The sequence below is a fragment of the Pelophylax lessonae genome (genome assembly GCF_965119305.1).
Source record: "Pelophylax lessonae genome assembly, chromosome: 3".
In the NCBI taxonomy this organism is placed as follows: Eukaryota; Metazoa; Chordata; class Amphibia; order Anura; family Ranidae; genus Pelophylax; species Pelophylax lessonae.
In genome coordinates, this window is record NC_138770.1 from 550,655,433 (window position 1) to 550,673,309 (window position 17,877).

General features: G+C 46.3%; 1 protein-coding gene across 1 annotated transcript in view; it reads right to left on the bottom strand.

Moving 5' to 3' along the window:
- Positions 1-2,121: 2,121 nt before the first annotated feature.
- LOC309549446 (saccharopine dehydrogenase-like oxidoreductase) overlaps positions 2,122-17,877 on the bottom strand; it is a 172,176-nt gene continuing 156,420 nt past the window's right edge. Inside the window, exons 10-12 of the mRNA XM_082249745.1 lie at positions 16,553-16,664; positions 15,325-15,406; positions 2,122-2,334 (exon numbers count right to left, since the gene is read on the bottom strand). Of these exons, the coding sequence (XP_082105871.1) occupies positions 2,229-2,334; positions 15,325-15,406; positions 16,553-16,664 (300 nt within the window). The 3' untranslated portion in view covers positions 2,122-2,228. The remainder of the gene's footprint in view (positions 2,335-15,324; positions 15,407-16,552; positions 16,665-17,877) is intronic.

Genomic DNA, 17,877 nt, shown 5'->3' on the forward strand with positions numbered 1-17,877 from the left:
TTTTATGACATATAGAAAACTTCACCACAGCACTGATGCAACATCTGCAACTTTATTGACCAATGTCCTCCACAGTATGTCATCAGTGCTCCAGCTCAATGAGGCCAGATGTCATTCAGCCTAGAAGACTGAGGACATCTTGTGGCAGAGAAGAGGTACTGCAAAAGACTGCATCAGTGCCCACCAGTGTGGCATATTAGTACCTCATCAGTGCCACCTCATAAGTGCCCATCAGTGCTGCCTCATCAGCGCACATCAGTGAAGGAGAAAATTTACTTATTTTCAAAATTTACTGACATAAAAGTAAACTTTTTTTTTTTTTTTTTGCTTTTTTGTAAGAAGTAAAAAACCCATCAGTGATTAAATACCACCAAAAGAAAGCTCTATTTGTGTGGAAAAAATTATAAATTAATTTGGGTACAGCATTGCATGAACGCGCAATTGTCATTCAAAGTGTGACAGCGCTGAAAGTTGAAAATTGGCCTGGGCAGGAAGGGGGTGAATGGGCCCTGTATTGAAGTGGTTAAGTAATGCAGTGCCAAAATCGCAAAAAATGGCCTGGTCATTTAAGGGGGGTAAATCCTTCCAGTCCAGAAGTGGTTAAGGAACATACAGTCAATTTGCATGGTGGCAGTGACGGGCTCTGACTGGCAGCACTATGGGCACTGATTGTGGGCACTGTTTTTTTACTTTACTGTAATCAGGGCACTAATGATCAGTGCCCTGATTACCTGTCCTAGACTCCGCTTTGAGGAGCCGCTGATCGGCTCTCCTCGTCACACACAAAGTGTGAGGCGAGGAGAACTGATAAATGGCATTTCCCCATTTACATGTGACCGGCTGTGATTGGACACAGCCGATCACATGGGTAAAGAGCCACGTCATTGGCTCTTTACCAAGATCAGGGCCTTGTCGTGTCCTAGGAACACAGAGCTGCCACGATCACCGCGCTGCCGCTCTGGGATGCCGTCATAACCCAATAAGCGTAAATTGATTGGTTTGAGCAAAAGTTATCGCGTCTACAAAATGGGGAAAGAGTTATGTCATTTTTATTTATTTTTTTTACTAGTAATGGCGATTTTTAGCGAGACCACGACATTGCAGCAGACAGATCAGATACCTGACATTTTTGACACTTTTTGGGGGGGGGATCAGTGACATTACTACAGTAATCAGTGCTAAAAATATGCACCGTTACTGTACTAATGATACTGGCAGGGAAGTGGTTAAAACCAGGGGTGATCAAAGGGTTAAATGTGTCCCTCGGGGGTTCTTTCTAACTGTGGGGGATGGACTTGCAAGATGAACACAGAGACCTGTGTTCCTAAATAGAAAGAACACAAGATCCCTGTGTTCATCACTGACAGAATAGCGGTCTGCCGTGTTTATATATCGGCAGACCGCCCTTCTGTCTACACGGGGAGCGATCGCGGGTGCCCGGCAGACATTGCTTCCACAGGACCCGCTGATTGGCTACCCCCTGTGGTCAAACAGCGTGCGCCCCCACTAGCTGCATCACGAAGCAATGTACAGGTACGTTGTTTCGCAGGGCAGAGCCGACCTGTCGCAGTATAAGTACAGCAGCTGGGCAGCAAGTGGTTAATATGATTATTGGGGGGGGCGGGGCGGCAGGAATTTGAATGTTGACATATCTCTGTACTTCACTGGTCTCTCACCCTTGTGGGGATCTCACACTGGCGTACATTGACAATGCTACTTGTACTGTTTGGTACGGTTATTTTTTCATGCATTACGCATTATTCATAGTAAATGATTAACAGCGTAGTCAAAAGAAGATCAGGTTCAGTAAAAAGAACAATGCTCCCAATTTGGAGCACAGTTTTAAATTTTAGCGCCTTATCTGCAGTGCAAAACAGGGATGACAAATGTCTAATGATATGCAAGGACAGACAGATTTCCCCAACCATTGCCAATTAGGAAATAGGGGTTTAAGGCCAACCTTATAAGGAGAAATAAACAAACAACACACACAGGAACGTATATTAAAATATTTTATTTTTTTTTCCATCATTTTTTTTTTCCATAATATTACAATATTTTATAAGCTGAATTACTGTAATGCAAAGTTATGAAAAATATGGAAAGTATTTCATCCATTAGTGCAATTAGCAGTCTTACAGATAAAGGACAGAAAGCATTATTCATATTTAAGCTTAAGTGCTCGAATTATTCCCTAGTCATGCATGTAGTTTCAATGCCAGCAATGCTCAGATCTCAGTCTTGCTAATGACATTAAAGTGAATTCCAGCTTTGTTCAGACGGTCAATAAGCTTGGTTTTGGAAAACGCTGCTCCAGGTGTGAAAACCCCTCCCCTGGAAAACAAAAAAACAACTTTCGTAAAACTCACCAGACATAGAGCTGTCAGATTCAGTTACTTCTACAGTACAACAGACAAAATGGAATAAGACCCTTCTCCCATCACAGACGCTCTCCTTTTCTCCAGAATATACACAATAGACAAATTGTGGATTTAGCACAAATGGTTGGTATACAATTTTAGGTTATTAAAATGAGACTTTGCCAAACACCGACTGCTCGGTTCCTGAATCCATTAGGCGGTTTTAAACGTGAAGCCCCGTACACAGGAGCCGACCATGGGGCAGTATTGGATTTTGGATTTGTTCAATAGAAACCAGACGACATTCAGCCCGTTTGTACGGCAGCCAAGCCAGCTTTTGTCGAAGCGGCATGACTGAAAAAGGTCTGTCGATCGGCATTCGATCAGCGCTTTCAGCCAATGAGCTTTTCAGAGCACTGACCGATGTGTTCTGGCGGTGGGCCGTCCCCCTGTCAGAACACAATAGCTCAGTGGGAGGAGACCACTGTACTAACATCGGATTGTTAGTACAGCGGCTCCTCTTGATCGCTTAATTTTTTTTCATTCAGCCTGCTGGGTTGAACGAAAAAAACAAAAAAAAAAAAACAAACTGCTAGTGTTTTGAAGGCTTAAGGACTTGTATCCTTGCTGAGCAAAGCATTTCCCTTCTCCCTTGGCATCCAGCCTCCAAAAGCCCTCTGAAGTTCTGTTATTAACGGTCTATGTATTTTCTATATGATGATTGGACATTTATCCCACTAACTTCTAATCGAATTCTTTTTTGATGAAGTGGTGTGAGGTTGTCTTAGATGTGCAAGAGGATGATTGGGGCGTGGCTGAACCGTTCATGTAACATCCTGACGGCTATTATCCTGATCCCTGACTCGTATACCCGCAGAAATTGCCCGGTCACTTCGTCCGCATGTCAGCATCGCCCCTGTGTCGGTTCCCGGTCATCGTAGCGGCTCCTCAACGATGACGAGGAAGAAGGAGGACACTGCACCCGCTGAGAAGCAGGCCCGTTGCCTCAGCGCGAGGGGAAAGACAGGCAGCCTACTGCTCTCTCTAAACTGGAGAAATTTGCTCATGACCCCTCTAGACACAGGCTGCTACCTAAACCCACAGTCTCCTCGCCTGGACTGAAATCCAGTGGTTCCCCCCGCTCCAGCGGGCCGCACACTTCAGCAGGAGAACATGAAGATGGCGCCCTCTGAGGCCACAGTGAGTACTTAGACCATGCTGCAGGGGGGGGGGGATTCAGGCGCCATCACACCCGATGAGCCTACGCTGCAGGATATCCTGAATGCGGTTCATACTTATGGTACCTCTATCACTGAACTGTCTGCAGAAGTTAAAGTATGAAAGAAGGCCTCTTACATATTAGGCATGATATGGAAAGGATAAGAGAGCGGGCTATGGCATTAGAAGGCAGGGTGAGCGCAGTGGAGGATGAGCTACCACCTATTATCCAAGATGTGCGGATGAACTCTGCGGGGGTCTCTGAAGCCATGACCAGACTGGAAGACATGGAAAACAGGTTGCGATGTGGTAACCTGCGCCTAGTGGGCATTCCTGAGAAATCGGAGGGCAAAAACCCTGTGGAGTTCATTGAAAAATGGCTGCTGGACACTTTTGGGAAAGACAATCTCTCCCCTTTCTTCTCAGTGGAAAGGGCGCACAGGGTGCCGTTCAGAGCTCCGCCACCAGGGGGCAATGATCGCCGTTTCTGCTCAAACCCCTACATTACAAAGACAGGCATATTATATTGCGGATGGCCAGGCAACAGCCCAGAATGGACATTCAAGGGGCAAAGGTATCTATCTATCCGGATTTTTCGGCTGCCTTACAGAAACAAAGAACTAGATTTACCGACGTCAAGAAACGCCTGCTGGCTATCCCCTTGGTATACTCCATGTTGTACCCGGCGAAACTGAGCGTTGTAGCAAATGGCACAGTTCATTTTTTTAAAATCCTGTGATGGCAACTAATTGGCTGGAACGACAACAACGGCAATTGCGGGCAGCTGCTGAGTGATTGTCCCACCTTTCTGGTGTTCCATACTGCATGCAAGAGTCTCCAATTCTCCTCTCAGGGGCCACTGAGAGAGCACTTCGTAAGTCTTGTGTTCTACTTTTTGCTTGGATCCCTGCACGGTTTTTATTAAAGCAGGGACTGCACGAGTTTGGGCCCTCTTTCTATACCCCCACCTCTGGATCTACTGATTGTTCCCTGCAGGGCATGGGTGGACAACGCCTCCTTGGCTTCCCACCCACAAGTTTTTCACTGATGTTTTTTGTGTATGTTCTTTTTCCTGTTTTTGTTTTTTTCAGGGCTCTCCCTGTTGGGGCCCCTTCGGTACATGGTTATGTACTCTACCTTGGACTGCCCGGTGTCACTGTTCTCCAGGTACATTACATTGTTGCTTATCAGCCCCTGTGTTGCTCTGTGTCCTCCATTTACTGGCCCATCCACCGTTTTTGGCCCGCATGGGTGACCTTGGCTCATGGTGGCCCTCACGCCCTCTGATACTCTCCCATGGCTAACTCCAACGGTTCCTTCCTCTCTTGGAATGTGAGAGGCCTACATGACCCCCGCAAACGCACTGCTGTTTTGACTTTTCTGTCACACCATAACCCCACCTTTACTTGCTTACAAGAAATGCATTTGACTAAGAATACGGTGGGGGTACTTTGCTCCCTGAAGTACCTGGTTCAATTTCATTCATTTAATATCCAATACTCCAGGGGAGTCTCTATTTTGGTCTCTGCCACCACTAAATTTGAAACTTTGCACTCCCAGACTGATTCCCAAGGAAGATTTATTTTTTTTATCAGGATTGTGGGATACCTTTAAATGTATACTTGCAAATGTTTATATACCACCTCCGTTTGCCTTTGAAGTGCTAGAGTGTCTTGTCTCGGTTCCTTAGTAAACATCCTCAGATCCCGGTTCTGGTGCTTGGGGACTTTAATAATGTGCTGGACGTATCCCTAGATGTACACAAAAAATTCTGTCCTCAGGGGCCCAGGGTGCTCACTCCCTTTGCCAGGTTTGTGTGGGAGTTGGGACTTGTTGATCTGTGGCGAAGTAAATATCCGTTAGAGGCCATGTTTTCCTGCCACTCCACATCTCACTCCACCTTGTCTCACATAGACCTGGCCTTGGGTTCTGACCTGCTCTCCCCCCTTTTTACCCGAGGTTTCTTATCTGGCCAGGGGCCTGTCTGATCACTCCCTGGTTCAGGTACGATTGACGCTGCCGGGCACTAGACTCCCCATGCACTGGAATCCTTTTTGGCTTCCACTTTTTCCTGACACTAAATCTTTGTACTCAAATTGAACATTTCATAACTGACAACAGACACTCTGCATCTCCTGGCATGGTGTGGGATGCTATGAAGGCGTTTATAAGGGGCCTGTGTATTAAAGAGGTTTCGGAATATTAAGACTAAGAGTAGGCAATGAGCTCAGGAAGCTAGTGCAGCGGTACTACAGGCCGAACAGGAATACTTACATTCACCCTCGGCTGATAACCAAAACCGCTGGTTGGATGCGCAGCGCTTCTCCCGCTCAATCCAGCAGCAACAGGCGGACAATAAAATATTTTTTACTTCCTAGGCATACTTTGAGGGGGGGGACTGGTCATATTCTCCCCATCATATATAGGGCGCAACGGCCCTCCTCGGTTATACACAGACTGTCTTTTCCCACGGCCCACGTAGTCACGGACACGTCCTCCATATTACAGGGGCTTCGCTCTTTTTTCCAAGACGTGTACTCTTCCAAGGTGTCTTATGATCCGGGAGAGTTACAGGACTTCCTGCAGGGGATACAGCTCCCGCCTGAACTCCCCCATTCGCTTGGAGGAACTTCAGGAGGCTCTAGCTACATTCCCCAATTCCAAGGCACCGGGTACAGACAGGATCCCCATAGAGTTCTGTAAACAATTCAGTGGGGTTCTACTGCCTGAGCTGCTCCGCATCATTACAGCTTCTTACGAGGAAGGTTTACTGCTTGCTTCAATGTATGAGGCTGTGGTGGTTTTCCTTTTGAAGCCTGGGAAGGATCCAGCCCAACCTGAATCTTACCGCCCTATCTCACTCCTCACTACCAACCTGAAAATATTTGCTTAAGTGCTGGCCATGCAAGGGGGGGGTGGCCTGAGGCTTGATGTGCGCGGACGCGTGTGAGCTGCTCTCTCCCGGCCGATATCCTGTGCCCATCCACCGCACTCATCTACCTACCACTGGACACCGCTGACCCGCTGCACTTACCTGGTATGTCTCTGCCGAAGAAACCCTCCGAGGCGGCTCTAAAAAACCCTAGAAGAAACCCTCTGAGGCGGCATTGAGAGCTGCGCACAGGCCCAAAATGGCGGCCCCCTGTCCTCCGGCGGTTCCCCCGCTGCCGATTCCCGCCATAGTCAGCTTCTTGAGGCCATCTCTGCATGTCAAACTACCCTCACCTCCAAGCTGGTGAAAGTGGACATATCATTAATTCGCCAGGATATGCAGAAGCCCTGGGGCCGCATCACCGAGGTGGAGGATAGGGCGGGCCTGGTGGAAGACGCTGTGCTGCCTGTACAATCGGCAGTGGAGCAGGCCTCCAGGGATATTCAGCAACTCTTACACAAACAGGATGACCTGGAAAACCGGGCCAGGCGCAATAACCTACGATTTATTGGATTACCGGAGGGGGCTGAGGGATCTCATCCTGCCACATTCCTAGAGGAACTTCTTATTACAGCCTATGGCCGTGCGGAATTTTCCCATGCTTTTGTCGTGGAGCGTGCACATAGGATGCCGGCCAAGAACCCCCCCCCCCCCGCATGCCCCTCCACGGGTCTTTATAGCCAAACTTCTGAACTTTAGGGATCGTGATGCTGTACTTCGCCTTGCTAGGGAGAAAGGCAATATTCCCTTTAATAATACTAACGTTATGGATTTTCCAGACTTTTCTGCTGAGGTGCAGAAACAGCGCAGCAAGTTTATGGACATTAAAACGGCGCCTCCAGGTGCGCAATCTCAAATACTCTATGTTGTACCCTGCTCGTCTGCGGTTAGTGGGCGAAGACCGTGTTCACTTCTTCGAGGACCCTGAGGCTGCCGTCTCCTGGCTGGATAGTCTGCCCTGATCTGTGCTTCACTTGATCATCTCCTAGTTCTCCCTTTTTGTGCCTCGGCCTTATGGACTGCTCCTAACCCCTTGGGGGTGGATGGGCCCCTTTCTTAGGAACTTTACTGCCGGGACTGTTCTTGGCTCACGTTGTTACTAACCTTCCTACACCTGTTCACGTTTGGGTACCTCTGCGGGGACCGCATTTCAGAGGATGTTCGCCCCAGTTGCTCTCCTGCCCCAGGACTGGTACTTTGGACTGCCCCTGCTCTGCGGGGGGTGATGTTTGCACTAGCCCCCTGTTTTCGGTCCTGCGGGCTGAGCCATGTTGTGTTGGCACTTCGGTGCCGCAGTTTTGGGTATTATGCTCCCATGTGTTGGGGTTTATGTGGAGCTGGGTGGGTTAAGTGGGCTTTGTGGGTTGTTTTATGTTTTATTTTCTGCCTAACTGTGAGTGTGGAGTATACATATGTGAATTTACTTAGGTGCTGCATGCTGTACTATATGTGCTGTTTTTTGTGCTGGGTGGACCTGCCTGCTCTGGGGATCGCCCCTCTGATTCTGTTTTTCCCTGTTAGCCTCCTCTCCCTATGGCCACCTTAAAAGTGATCACGTGGAATGTACGTGGTCTTCACGACAAAATTAAACGTGCCGTGATCGTCTCATATCTTAAGGACAGCCGAGCAGATGTCGTGGCATTGGTGGAGACGCATGCCGAGGGTCATCTTTGCCGTGCCCTCCGCCGCCCTTGGGTGGCCTGGTCGTACCATGCCACACATTCCTCGTACTCGAAAGGTGTCACGCTCCTTATTTCTAAAATCGGTGCCATTTGTACCGCTGGAGGTGTTTACAGATCCCCAAAGCAGGTATGTCTTTATTCATTGTACGGTGGGCGGGCATGCACTGTTGCTTCTTGCTTGGTATGTTCCTCCCCCATATGTGGCCTCGCTGTTGGTTGAGGGCCTTCACTTTATGTCACGTTTCCCTTCCCTCCCGGCTATCTGGATGGGCGACTATAATATGGTGTCCAATCCAGGCCTTGACCGACAGGGCCCAGCTCCTACCCTGCCCTCTCCTTCTCGGGACACTAGATTTTGCCGTATGTTACAGGGCTTTGGTCTACTGGACAACTGGCGCTGCTTGTTCCCCTCAACCTGTGCATACTCTTGTCACTCTGCCACTCATTCCACCATGTCTAGAATAGATGCTATCTGGATATCTCAAGTGTTAGTCCCTCGCCTCAGGTCTGCCGACTTTGGGCCCCGATTACTGTCTCACCATGCTCCTTACTGGATTGAAATAACCCCATTTGCGTCGTCCCCTCCTAGGGGGTGGCGTTTGAACCCATTTTGGTTCACGGTGGTCCCGGACTTGGCTGGCCTGGGGGATGAGTGGGAATACTTTTTTACTGTGAATGCACCTTCTGCATGTCCTCTTATTGTGTGGGAATCGTTCAAGGGTCACGCCAGATTGCTTCTCACTGAACGGATTTCTAGGTTCAAGCGGGCCTCTAGATTAGCTCAGACTGAAGCGGAGGAGAGCTTTGCTGATCTTGAGCGTCAGTACTCCCTCTCTTCATCCTCTGAATCTTTGGCCCGCCTGAGACTACAAACCAGGGTTGTGGAACAGCTGTGTCCAGAGAGGGCCCATCACAAACTATTTTTCTGCAAACAGAGAGCTTACGAACAGGGTGAGCGGGCGGGCAAACTCCTGGCGTACCTGGTCCACATGAATGATAGGCCCCTGGTGGTTATCACTCTTCACCACGTCTCTCAGGGTGATCCGTCTGATCCCATGGCAGTCGTGGGGGAATTTGCTAGATATTTTAGGGACGTTTATACGACCAGGGTTCACTACGATACCAGTGACCTTACGGACCTCCTCGACCCTCTCAACTTCCCTACACTGACTGAGGAACAGGCTATTATGCTTGATTCCCCATTTACGTTAGATGATATTACAGAGGCCATATCGGAATTTGCTCGCTCCAAGGCCCGTGGCTCTGACGGGCTCCCAGTTGAATTCTATCTCAATTATGTCGACTCCCTGGCCCCTAGACTTCTGGAACTGTATAACGCGATGTTTGAAGCGGAGGCTATGCCCCCCTCCATGTGTGAGGCCATCATTGTACTCATCCCCAAACCCAGCAAAGACCCTCACTATCCCGACTCCTATCGCCCTATATCCCTTCTGCAGTGTGATGTTAAAATCTTAGCTAAAATACTGGCCCTTCGCCTTAACAAGGTTATCCTGTCTATTGTCCATCCCGATCAAACTGGCTTCATGCCCTCTAAGAACACCGCTTGTAACACGCGTCACTTGTTTATGAACATCCAGGCCTCTCATGATACAGTGGGTACTAGGGTAATAGTCACCTTTGATGCAGCCAAAGCCTTCGATTCTGTCGAGTGGTGTAATCTCTGGCATTGTCTGCGGCGGTTCGGGTTTGGGCCGCGTTTTATTAAATGGCTTACGCTTTTATATCAGAACCCCTGTGCTCGAGTGGTGGCCAACGGCTGGGTGTCCGACCCATTCCCCTAGGGGGATGCGACAGGGATGTCCGATCTCGCCGCTACTGTATGCCCTTGCAGTTGAGCCCTTGGCCATGGCCATTAGAGAACATCCTGGAATTCAGGGTTTCCTCTCTGGCACTAATGTCGATAAGGTTGGTATGTATGCGGATGATATGGTCCTGTACCTTGCTGACGCTGGCCCGTCCTTGGCTGCCGCTCTTGCACTTATCGAACGCTTTGGTACTTTTTCGGGCCTCACGATCAATTGGGACAAATCCCAGATTCTCCCCATTGATCCGTTTCCCCCTGATGCCGCTCAGGCGGCTCTGCCACTACAAAGGGTGGACTGCTTTAAATATCTGGGAGTATTGGTTACCCGTTCCCCGTTGGACTAGGTCTCACTTAACATAGAGCCCCTGTTTGACTTAATTAAACTCAAAACTCAGGCCTGGGCGAGACTTCCGTTGGGGATTGCAGGATGTATGGCCATTGTCAAGATGATTCTGCTCCCCAAAATTTTATACATGCTTTGGCATTCCCCTGTTTACCTCCCGTTGCGATATTTTGTTGTGATGGATAGACTTCTCAAAACATTTGTGTGGGGATCTTCCCGTCACAAACTTGCATGGTGTCCCACACAAAAAACGACAAAATTGGGGGGCTTAGCGGTTCCAGATTTTAGTGCATATTATATGGCAGCCCAGCTCTCACACATCTATCATGTGAACAATCTGGACCGGGAGAGTTACATCTCTTTGGCGTATAATAGGCTGGGTACCCGTTCTCCTCACCCGTTTTGTGATATTTTGCACAGGGCGTCGGGCCTCCCTGGTCCCTCGGTACGCGGCAGTACCTCGGCCCACTATAGGAAAGTCTGGGAGGTCGCGCTTGCTAGGACTGCTAGTCCAGTCGTGCATGTTTCCACCCCTCTATGGTATAACAGACACTTGCCGGAACCATTACAGATCACTGACCCCAGCGTATGGATGGATCAGGGAATTTACTACCTATCCCATGTGCTTCGAAATGGTGTGATTAAATCTTTTGCGCAATTGCGCGCGGAGTTCTCTTTGCCCCTCACTATGCAATTTCGTTACATGCAGCTGAGGCACGCTCTTCGGGCCCAATTCCCCACGGGTATCCCCTCCCTCCCTTCCCGGATGTCCTGGAGATAGTGGGGGGCCAGGAGTCGAGCAAACTCATTACTGTTTTCTATGACCTTCTTATTGCGGGCGGTGCCTCTTGTTTGGCTTATGGCCTTCGAGACGCTTGGGTGGCTGACATGGGAGACATGGACGATGAGGAATGGAGTGACACTCTGGAGGGTTGCACCTTGGTCTCCCCCAAGGCGGCTGATCGCCTTACACAAGTGTACATCATTCATAGGGCATACTTGTCTCTGGACACACTGGCTAGATTTGACCCCTCCCGAGACCCCACGTGCCGGCTCGCGGTCGGCACGTTCAGCCACTTATTGTGGCAGTGCCCCCGTATTCATGGGTTCTGGGAACAAGTGGTGAAATTTCTCCATGACCAGATGGGTACCCCTGTGACGCTAGACCCTAAGATCTGCCTGCTGGGTATACTCCCTGATGGGGATATGGACAAATACACAACTACATTTCTGCATGAGACGTTGTTTAGTGCTCGCAAATTGATCGCTCGAATGTGGATGCAGCCATCCCTCCCACGCTAGCCTTATGGATCACGGAGGTTAATAGCTCTCTCCCTTACAAGAAGATTATCTATCTGCATCGAAGGTGCCCGGCCCGCTATCACAAGATTTGGGATAGGTGGCTTCAGACTAACTCCACCTGTGATTCCTCTCCGCCCCCTTAATGAGCTGTTGTATCCCCTGGCAGACTGTCCCCTAACTGTATTATTTTATTACCACAGCACGACCAAAGTTTTCCATGCTCCTTATATTTTGGTTTTTACTTGTGTACTCTCAACCCTCTGATGTAGTGTATATGCATATACTTCCCTTGTGCATTTCTTTTTCTTGTGTACTCCACTCCTGTTGAACCTTGTGTTTTGTTAAGTTGCACTTTTGGCGTTCATTGTGCTTATGCATCTGTACGTTCTTTTTGCACATTACCTTGTTGTTCCCATGATTTTTTGTTTGTATGCATACCTCAATAAACGCTTGTTTTTGAAACAAAAAAAAAGTGCTGGCCATGCGACTCTCTAAAGTGATAGCCAAGATAGTGCATGAGGATCAGTCTGGGTTCATACCCGGTCGGTCCACCGCCATAAATCTCTGCAGATTGTTTCTCAACATGCAAATTCCCCCGGACAACTGTGGCCACAGGGCGATACTGTGACTCGATGCCGCTAAGGCGTTTGATAGCGTGGAATGGCAGTATCTATGGGTAGTACTTGAGAAATTTGGTCTGGGGGCCACGTTCATCTCCTGGATCAAGCTGCTGTATGGGGCTCCCACTGCCTGTCTTCGGATAAATAACATGCTTTCTCAGTCCTTTCCAGTATATAGGGGCACAAGGCAGGGGTGTCCATTGTCCCCCCTATTGTTCGCCCTGGTGGTGGAGCCCCTTGCGACGGCTATCAGGGCAGATCCTATGATCCATGGTTCCAGAGAGGCGAGAGGGAGGAGAAAATTGCTCTATATGCTGACTATAGCCCTGCTTTTTTTGGGTGATACCGCTGATTCCCTGACTGGTATAATGGCATTGTTTCGCAGGTTTGGATCCTTCTCGGGTTTCCAAATAAACTGGGAGAAATCAGTATTGTTACCACTGGACCCCCTGGAGCGTCCATTACCTCAGATAGCTTCTCAGATCTTGGAAGTGGATAAGTTCAGATAATTGGGCATTATAGTTCATCCTATTTTAGCTAACTATATCAGACTTAATGTCTCCCCGTTACTGCAAAAGTTTAAAGAGAAGTTGTCCAGCTGGATTAAACTACCCTTGTCTGTTGTAGGCAGGTGTAATCTGATTAAAATGATCTGGAGCCCACAGCTGTTATATGTTTTACACAATGCGCCCATTTGGATACCCATTCATATATTCAAACAACTTAATACTATTTTCCGCTCTCTTATATGGAAAAAACAGTCCCCACGGATTCGATTGGAAACGCTTCAAGGAGGCCAAGGACTCTGGTGGCCTGGCAGTGCTGAACCCCTATTACTATTATCTAGCGGCCCAGATGCAGCACCTTACGGGCTGGCTTCTTGGAGATGTCTCTGACCCAGTTCAGAATGTCCTTACGACACTCCTTGCTAAAGGTGCCCTGATTGAATCCCTGGAGGCAGGTGATCTGAGAAATTTCCCTCAATACCCCACTCTGAAATTCCTTGACAAGATTTGGCATCGCGCTAAGCAGCACTTTGTTTATAGAGGATTTTCCAGGTACTCCCGTATTATGAATAATTCTAATTATCCCGAACTGGCTAAACTCAAGAGCTTCCTTTGGATGGGACAAATATGGGGTGAGATTTATATCGCAGTTGTACCAGGGACGTATTCTCAAGGACTTTCAAACGCTTAGAGCAGAATTTAGCCTGCCCAACTCCCTTTTTTACCAATATTTACAGCTCCGGCATGCCCTTACTGCCCAGGCTAGAGACTCCTCATGGAGTCTTTGTGACCCAGTCCTTCTCACTCGCTTGCGGATGTCGACGGTCAAAAAGGGTCAAATTTCATCACTATACACCTCTTTTATGGCCCAGATCTCTAGAGCTATGTCCTTTAAATGTAGGGATGGGTGGACGGAGGACCTAGGTCCCATTTCAGCGGAGGAATGGATGGGTATCCTTGATAATGTCCTTAAGGTATCTTTGTCCTCATCTCAAAAACTCACGCAACTTTTTATTTTGCACCGCACGTATAGAACCCCGCACAACGACTGCATAGTTGGCATAGGAGGAATTCTCCTCTGTGCTCTCGAAGCAAAGTGCATACGGGAACTCTATTACATATGCTTTGGAAATGTCCTAAATTGCACCTCTACTGGACGGCAGTTATGCATTCCGTCAATACTATATGGAATCTTGCTCTTCCTCTGGACCCGAAGCTGTGCCTTCTGGGCTGGTTGGACGAGGAATTGTATACTCCTGGTGTGCACACTGCTATCCTCAGAGTTCTATTCCTTGCCAGGAAATTATTGGCGAGGAAGTGGATTTCATCGGTGGCTCCCACACATGCTGAATGGTTGACTGAGGTGAACGCGCTATTGTTAAGAGAAAATCTCACTTATAAACACAGGGGTAATGTATTGAAATTTGAACGCATATGGGGCCAGTGGCTTGATGTTCCTGGTCTAGCTCCTCTTCAACTAGTCACGAATAGGATTCTAGGTGGGGTCATAACCTCCTCTTAATGTTGCGGTGGTGAACACGGGTGGATCCTTTACCTGTAGCGTGGTCGGGGGGGACTTAGGGGCAACACACGGCAATATATTTGCCACTATTTTGGGCTGACTGACCATAATGGAGAACACCTTTAGGCAGTTCACATTTTTGTTTTTCTTGTTTTATTGTTTTGGTTGAGAGCCATTGCCATCGCTGCTGATTGTTTCTACCTCCATATGCCCTGATGGTTATGCATGCATGGATGCCACTGAACTTATGGTATACCCCCTTGACAATACTGCTAGGCTTACCTCCTGCTATAGGTTAATACATTACTACTGAGGGGTGGTCATGATAGGGCGAGGTCAGATATACGCATAGTTGCACTGTTGGGCTTGATTCTCAGCTACAGTGCCATTTGTTTCAGCATTTCATGACACTGAAGCTTGGGCCTTTGTATAGTGTTTTTGCATTATGTGCAGTGTGATGTAACACTGTTTGATGATGCTGTCATGATGTTTTGGTTTATTGTAATTTATGTACTGTGACTTTATCTTTTGCACTGCTTTGGCTCTGTTGTTTTGTATGTGTGTATTTCTTCTTTCTGTATGTTTTTTTTTCTTTTTTGACAACATTTTTTTTTCAAAAAAATGATCTGATTTAAAAAAAAAAAGAGGATTACTACAGATCTACTTGTGTAAAAAAAATGTATATATACATATACATATATATATATATATACACACATATATATATATATATATATATATATATATATATATATATATATATATATATATATATATATATATATATATATATAATAAAATAAGATTCATATACTAAATCTACTAATGTGCTTAATTTCTCCTGTCAAATCTCAAACCCAAATCATATGAATGCTACTTGCGATACATGTTTCTCTACTCAATTCAGAATTTGTTTTAAACATAAGAAAAGTAATAAATGATGTTGAGGCACACAGTGCTGTAAAAGAAAATAATGCCACTGAAGAGATATGAATTATGTGACTATGCACAAACCTTTTTGGAAGAGAGTCTGGTTCCTTTAAAATAGTTACTCCGGCTTGTACCATTGCAATTGGTGTGGCAACATAGGCGATTTCTGTAATGTGAAGTAACATTTATAAACAATTAAAAAAAAAGATGCATACTTGGAAAGCTTTACATAAAAATATATTAAAGTAAAAAAAAAAGTATTATATTGTGTGTATGTATATATATATATATATATATATATATATATATATTTATCTCCACCCTTATCCATTACCTACAGAAATTAGCACAGAATTGCATTGCAAGTCTAAACTTTTGTGAGAACAAAATGTCCATTCTTTACATCAGGCATATCAAATGTGAATGAAATCGTAAGCTGAATTGGGCGTAATGAGCAATCTATCTCAATCCCTCAGCCTTGTGTGACAAAGACAGCGGAGCTCATTCATCCCTACCCTGTGCTGATACAGCAATACTTCTCAATTAAGCGTGTATCTGAAGTGGTGCAAAAAATACATGCAACAAAACAGAGGTCAGTTAGTGTTAAGCCCGATTCACACCTATGCATTCTTAGTGATTTTTGCATTTTACAGATTTGCACTACAGAACATGTTCCATAGGAAACCATGTTAAATGGACTGTAATGCATTTCTGCAAAAAGCACTGAAAATGCATAGGGATTTAGGAAAAGGTAAATGTCAAAGCCTAAGGATCAACTCACACCTAAGCCCTATTTTAGGGGTTCTCTCTTGCAGCAGTGCAGCAAAGTTGTGTTAAAGTAAACTTGAACTCAAGAAGTGAAGATTTGCTATGTTCTAGTGAACATTCATGTTAACGATGTCTAAACAACACCCTATAAATAGCTGTTTTGATATCATCCTGAAGAATATCAGTGCACTATGGGAGTGCTTAGGCACTACTGTGCCTACAGTCTCATAGCTGTATATATATGCAGTGTGAAATCCAAGGCACTGCTGCCATTAACTGCTAGTCTCAGGAGATTTGTAGTGGGACTTAGTGATGTTACACAAAGGGATGTGCACACAGAAGCACAGGAGTCACAGTAAGTCAGTAATGGGGAAAAGATCATCTGTACAGGAGCCCGAACCAATACTAGTGATCAGAACTTTGTTCTCTGCTTGCCCTTTTTTGGCCATCTGCAAGTTTCAACTTCCTAGTTGGCTGTTACGAATGGCAAAAACATTTTATAAAAACATAGCAGGGGGGAAAAAAAAAAAGGAAGAAGTTTTACCTGGTCCTGAAACTTGTGTGCATATTTTTATATTAGGCTTTCCTTGCTGGGGATCTTGGTCCTGACTGTAGCCCTCTCCAAAGAACGTCATTGTGAAAGAGGATCCAGCAATCTGTGAAAATACCATTTCATTTATAAACCTATTACAAAAAAGGGTTGCATCTTAGAATCACTTATTTAAGCACACTGCTTGAAACTAAAAGCCCTCAAAATGTCCACAAAACAAACATGAGAATTAAAAACTATTTTTAAATAGATAGAAGTAAAAGATCATCATCGTGAGCTGGTTGGTAATTATTTTTATTTTGTCCTAAATTAAGATAACTGAAAGCAGGCCAATCTCCTCCTATGGTTAAGGCACATGTTATAGCCACATGATGGCTGTGTAGAGCAAGTAAGGTAATACACCAATATGCATGTATTTTCATTAAACATGGGACCGCAACTTCACTCATTCCTCCTCAATAACAGAATGGGCTGTGGGTGTTGTTCCCAACCTTGGGCAATACTGCACCAGTTCCAATGATGTGGGGAGACTGGAAGAAAGGGGTGAGCTTTAGGCTTTGTCAGTACTTTCTGCATTGTAACAACAACTGTTTGCTGGCAAAGTGTAAGACATGCATATACAGCCCAGTTATTCACACAGGAGAAGCTGGGGGAGAGGGTGACAAAAGTGGAATTTCAGGAGCAATTTTGCAGCATCGTAAGCCCTCTGCAGGAGGAATATTGGCAGGATCAACAAGAAGGATGAGCTGGAATTAAAGGGAGCTTTGGAACAAATCCAGAGGGAGACATGAAGAATCACACATTTGATACTGAAAAAATGTTTTTTTACATGGAGATTCAAAAGTTAAATTGGTTGTAACGGTTTAAATGAATATGCAGATCAAACCTTACCATAAATCTCAGCACACATAAAAATGCATAAAAAAAACAAAAAACAAACAACAAACCCCTTCTACTGTGTGTGCATGGAATTCCTTAAGGCCCAACTGTTTGAATCAGCTACATGCTTGCAAAGGTGCATAAAAACACAAAGATGTGCAAAGTCACACAACATGGTCCCTCTTCTGACACAGGCCTCTTTCAAATGGCGTACTGGTGAACGCCTGTGCAAGGTTGTGTATACCCAAACATGGATGCACACGTATTCCATGCATCCCTGTGCAGGCAGTCCCAATGATGCAGTAGCTACACAGTTGGGGCTATTGCTCCTAATTTCCATGTGGGTGCGTGTCCCTGAACGCAGACAGTGTGAGGTCGGGGATACACCCTGCCATGTTCATGCAACCAGTGTGTCCCAATTGACATCAATGAGACTGCCT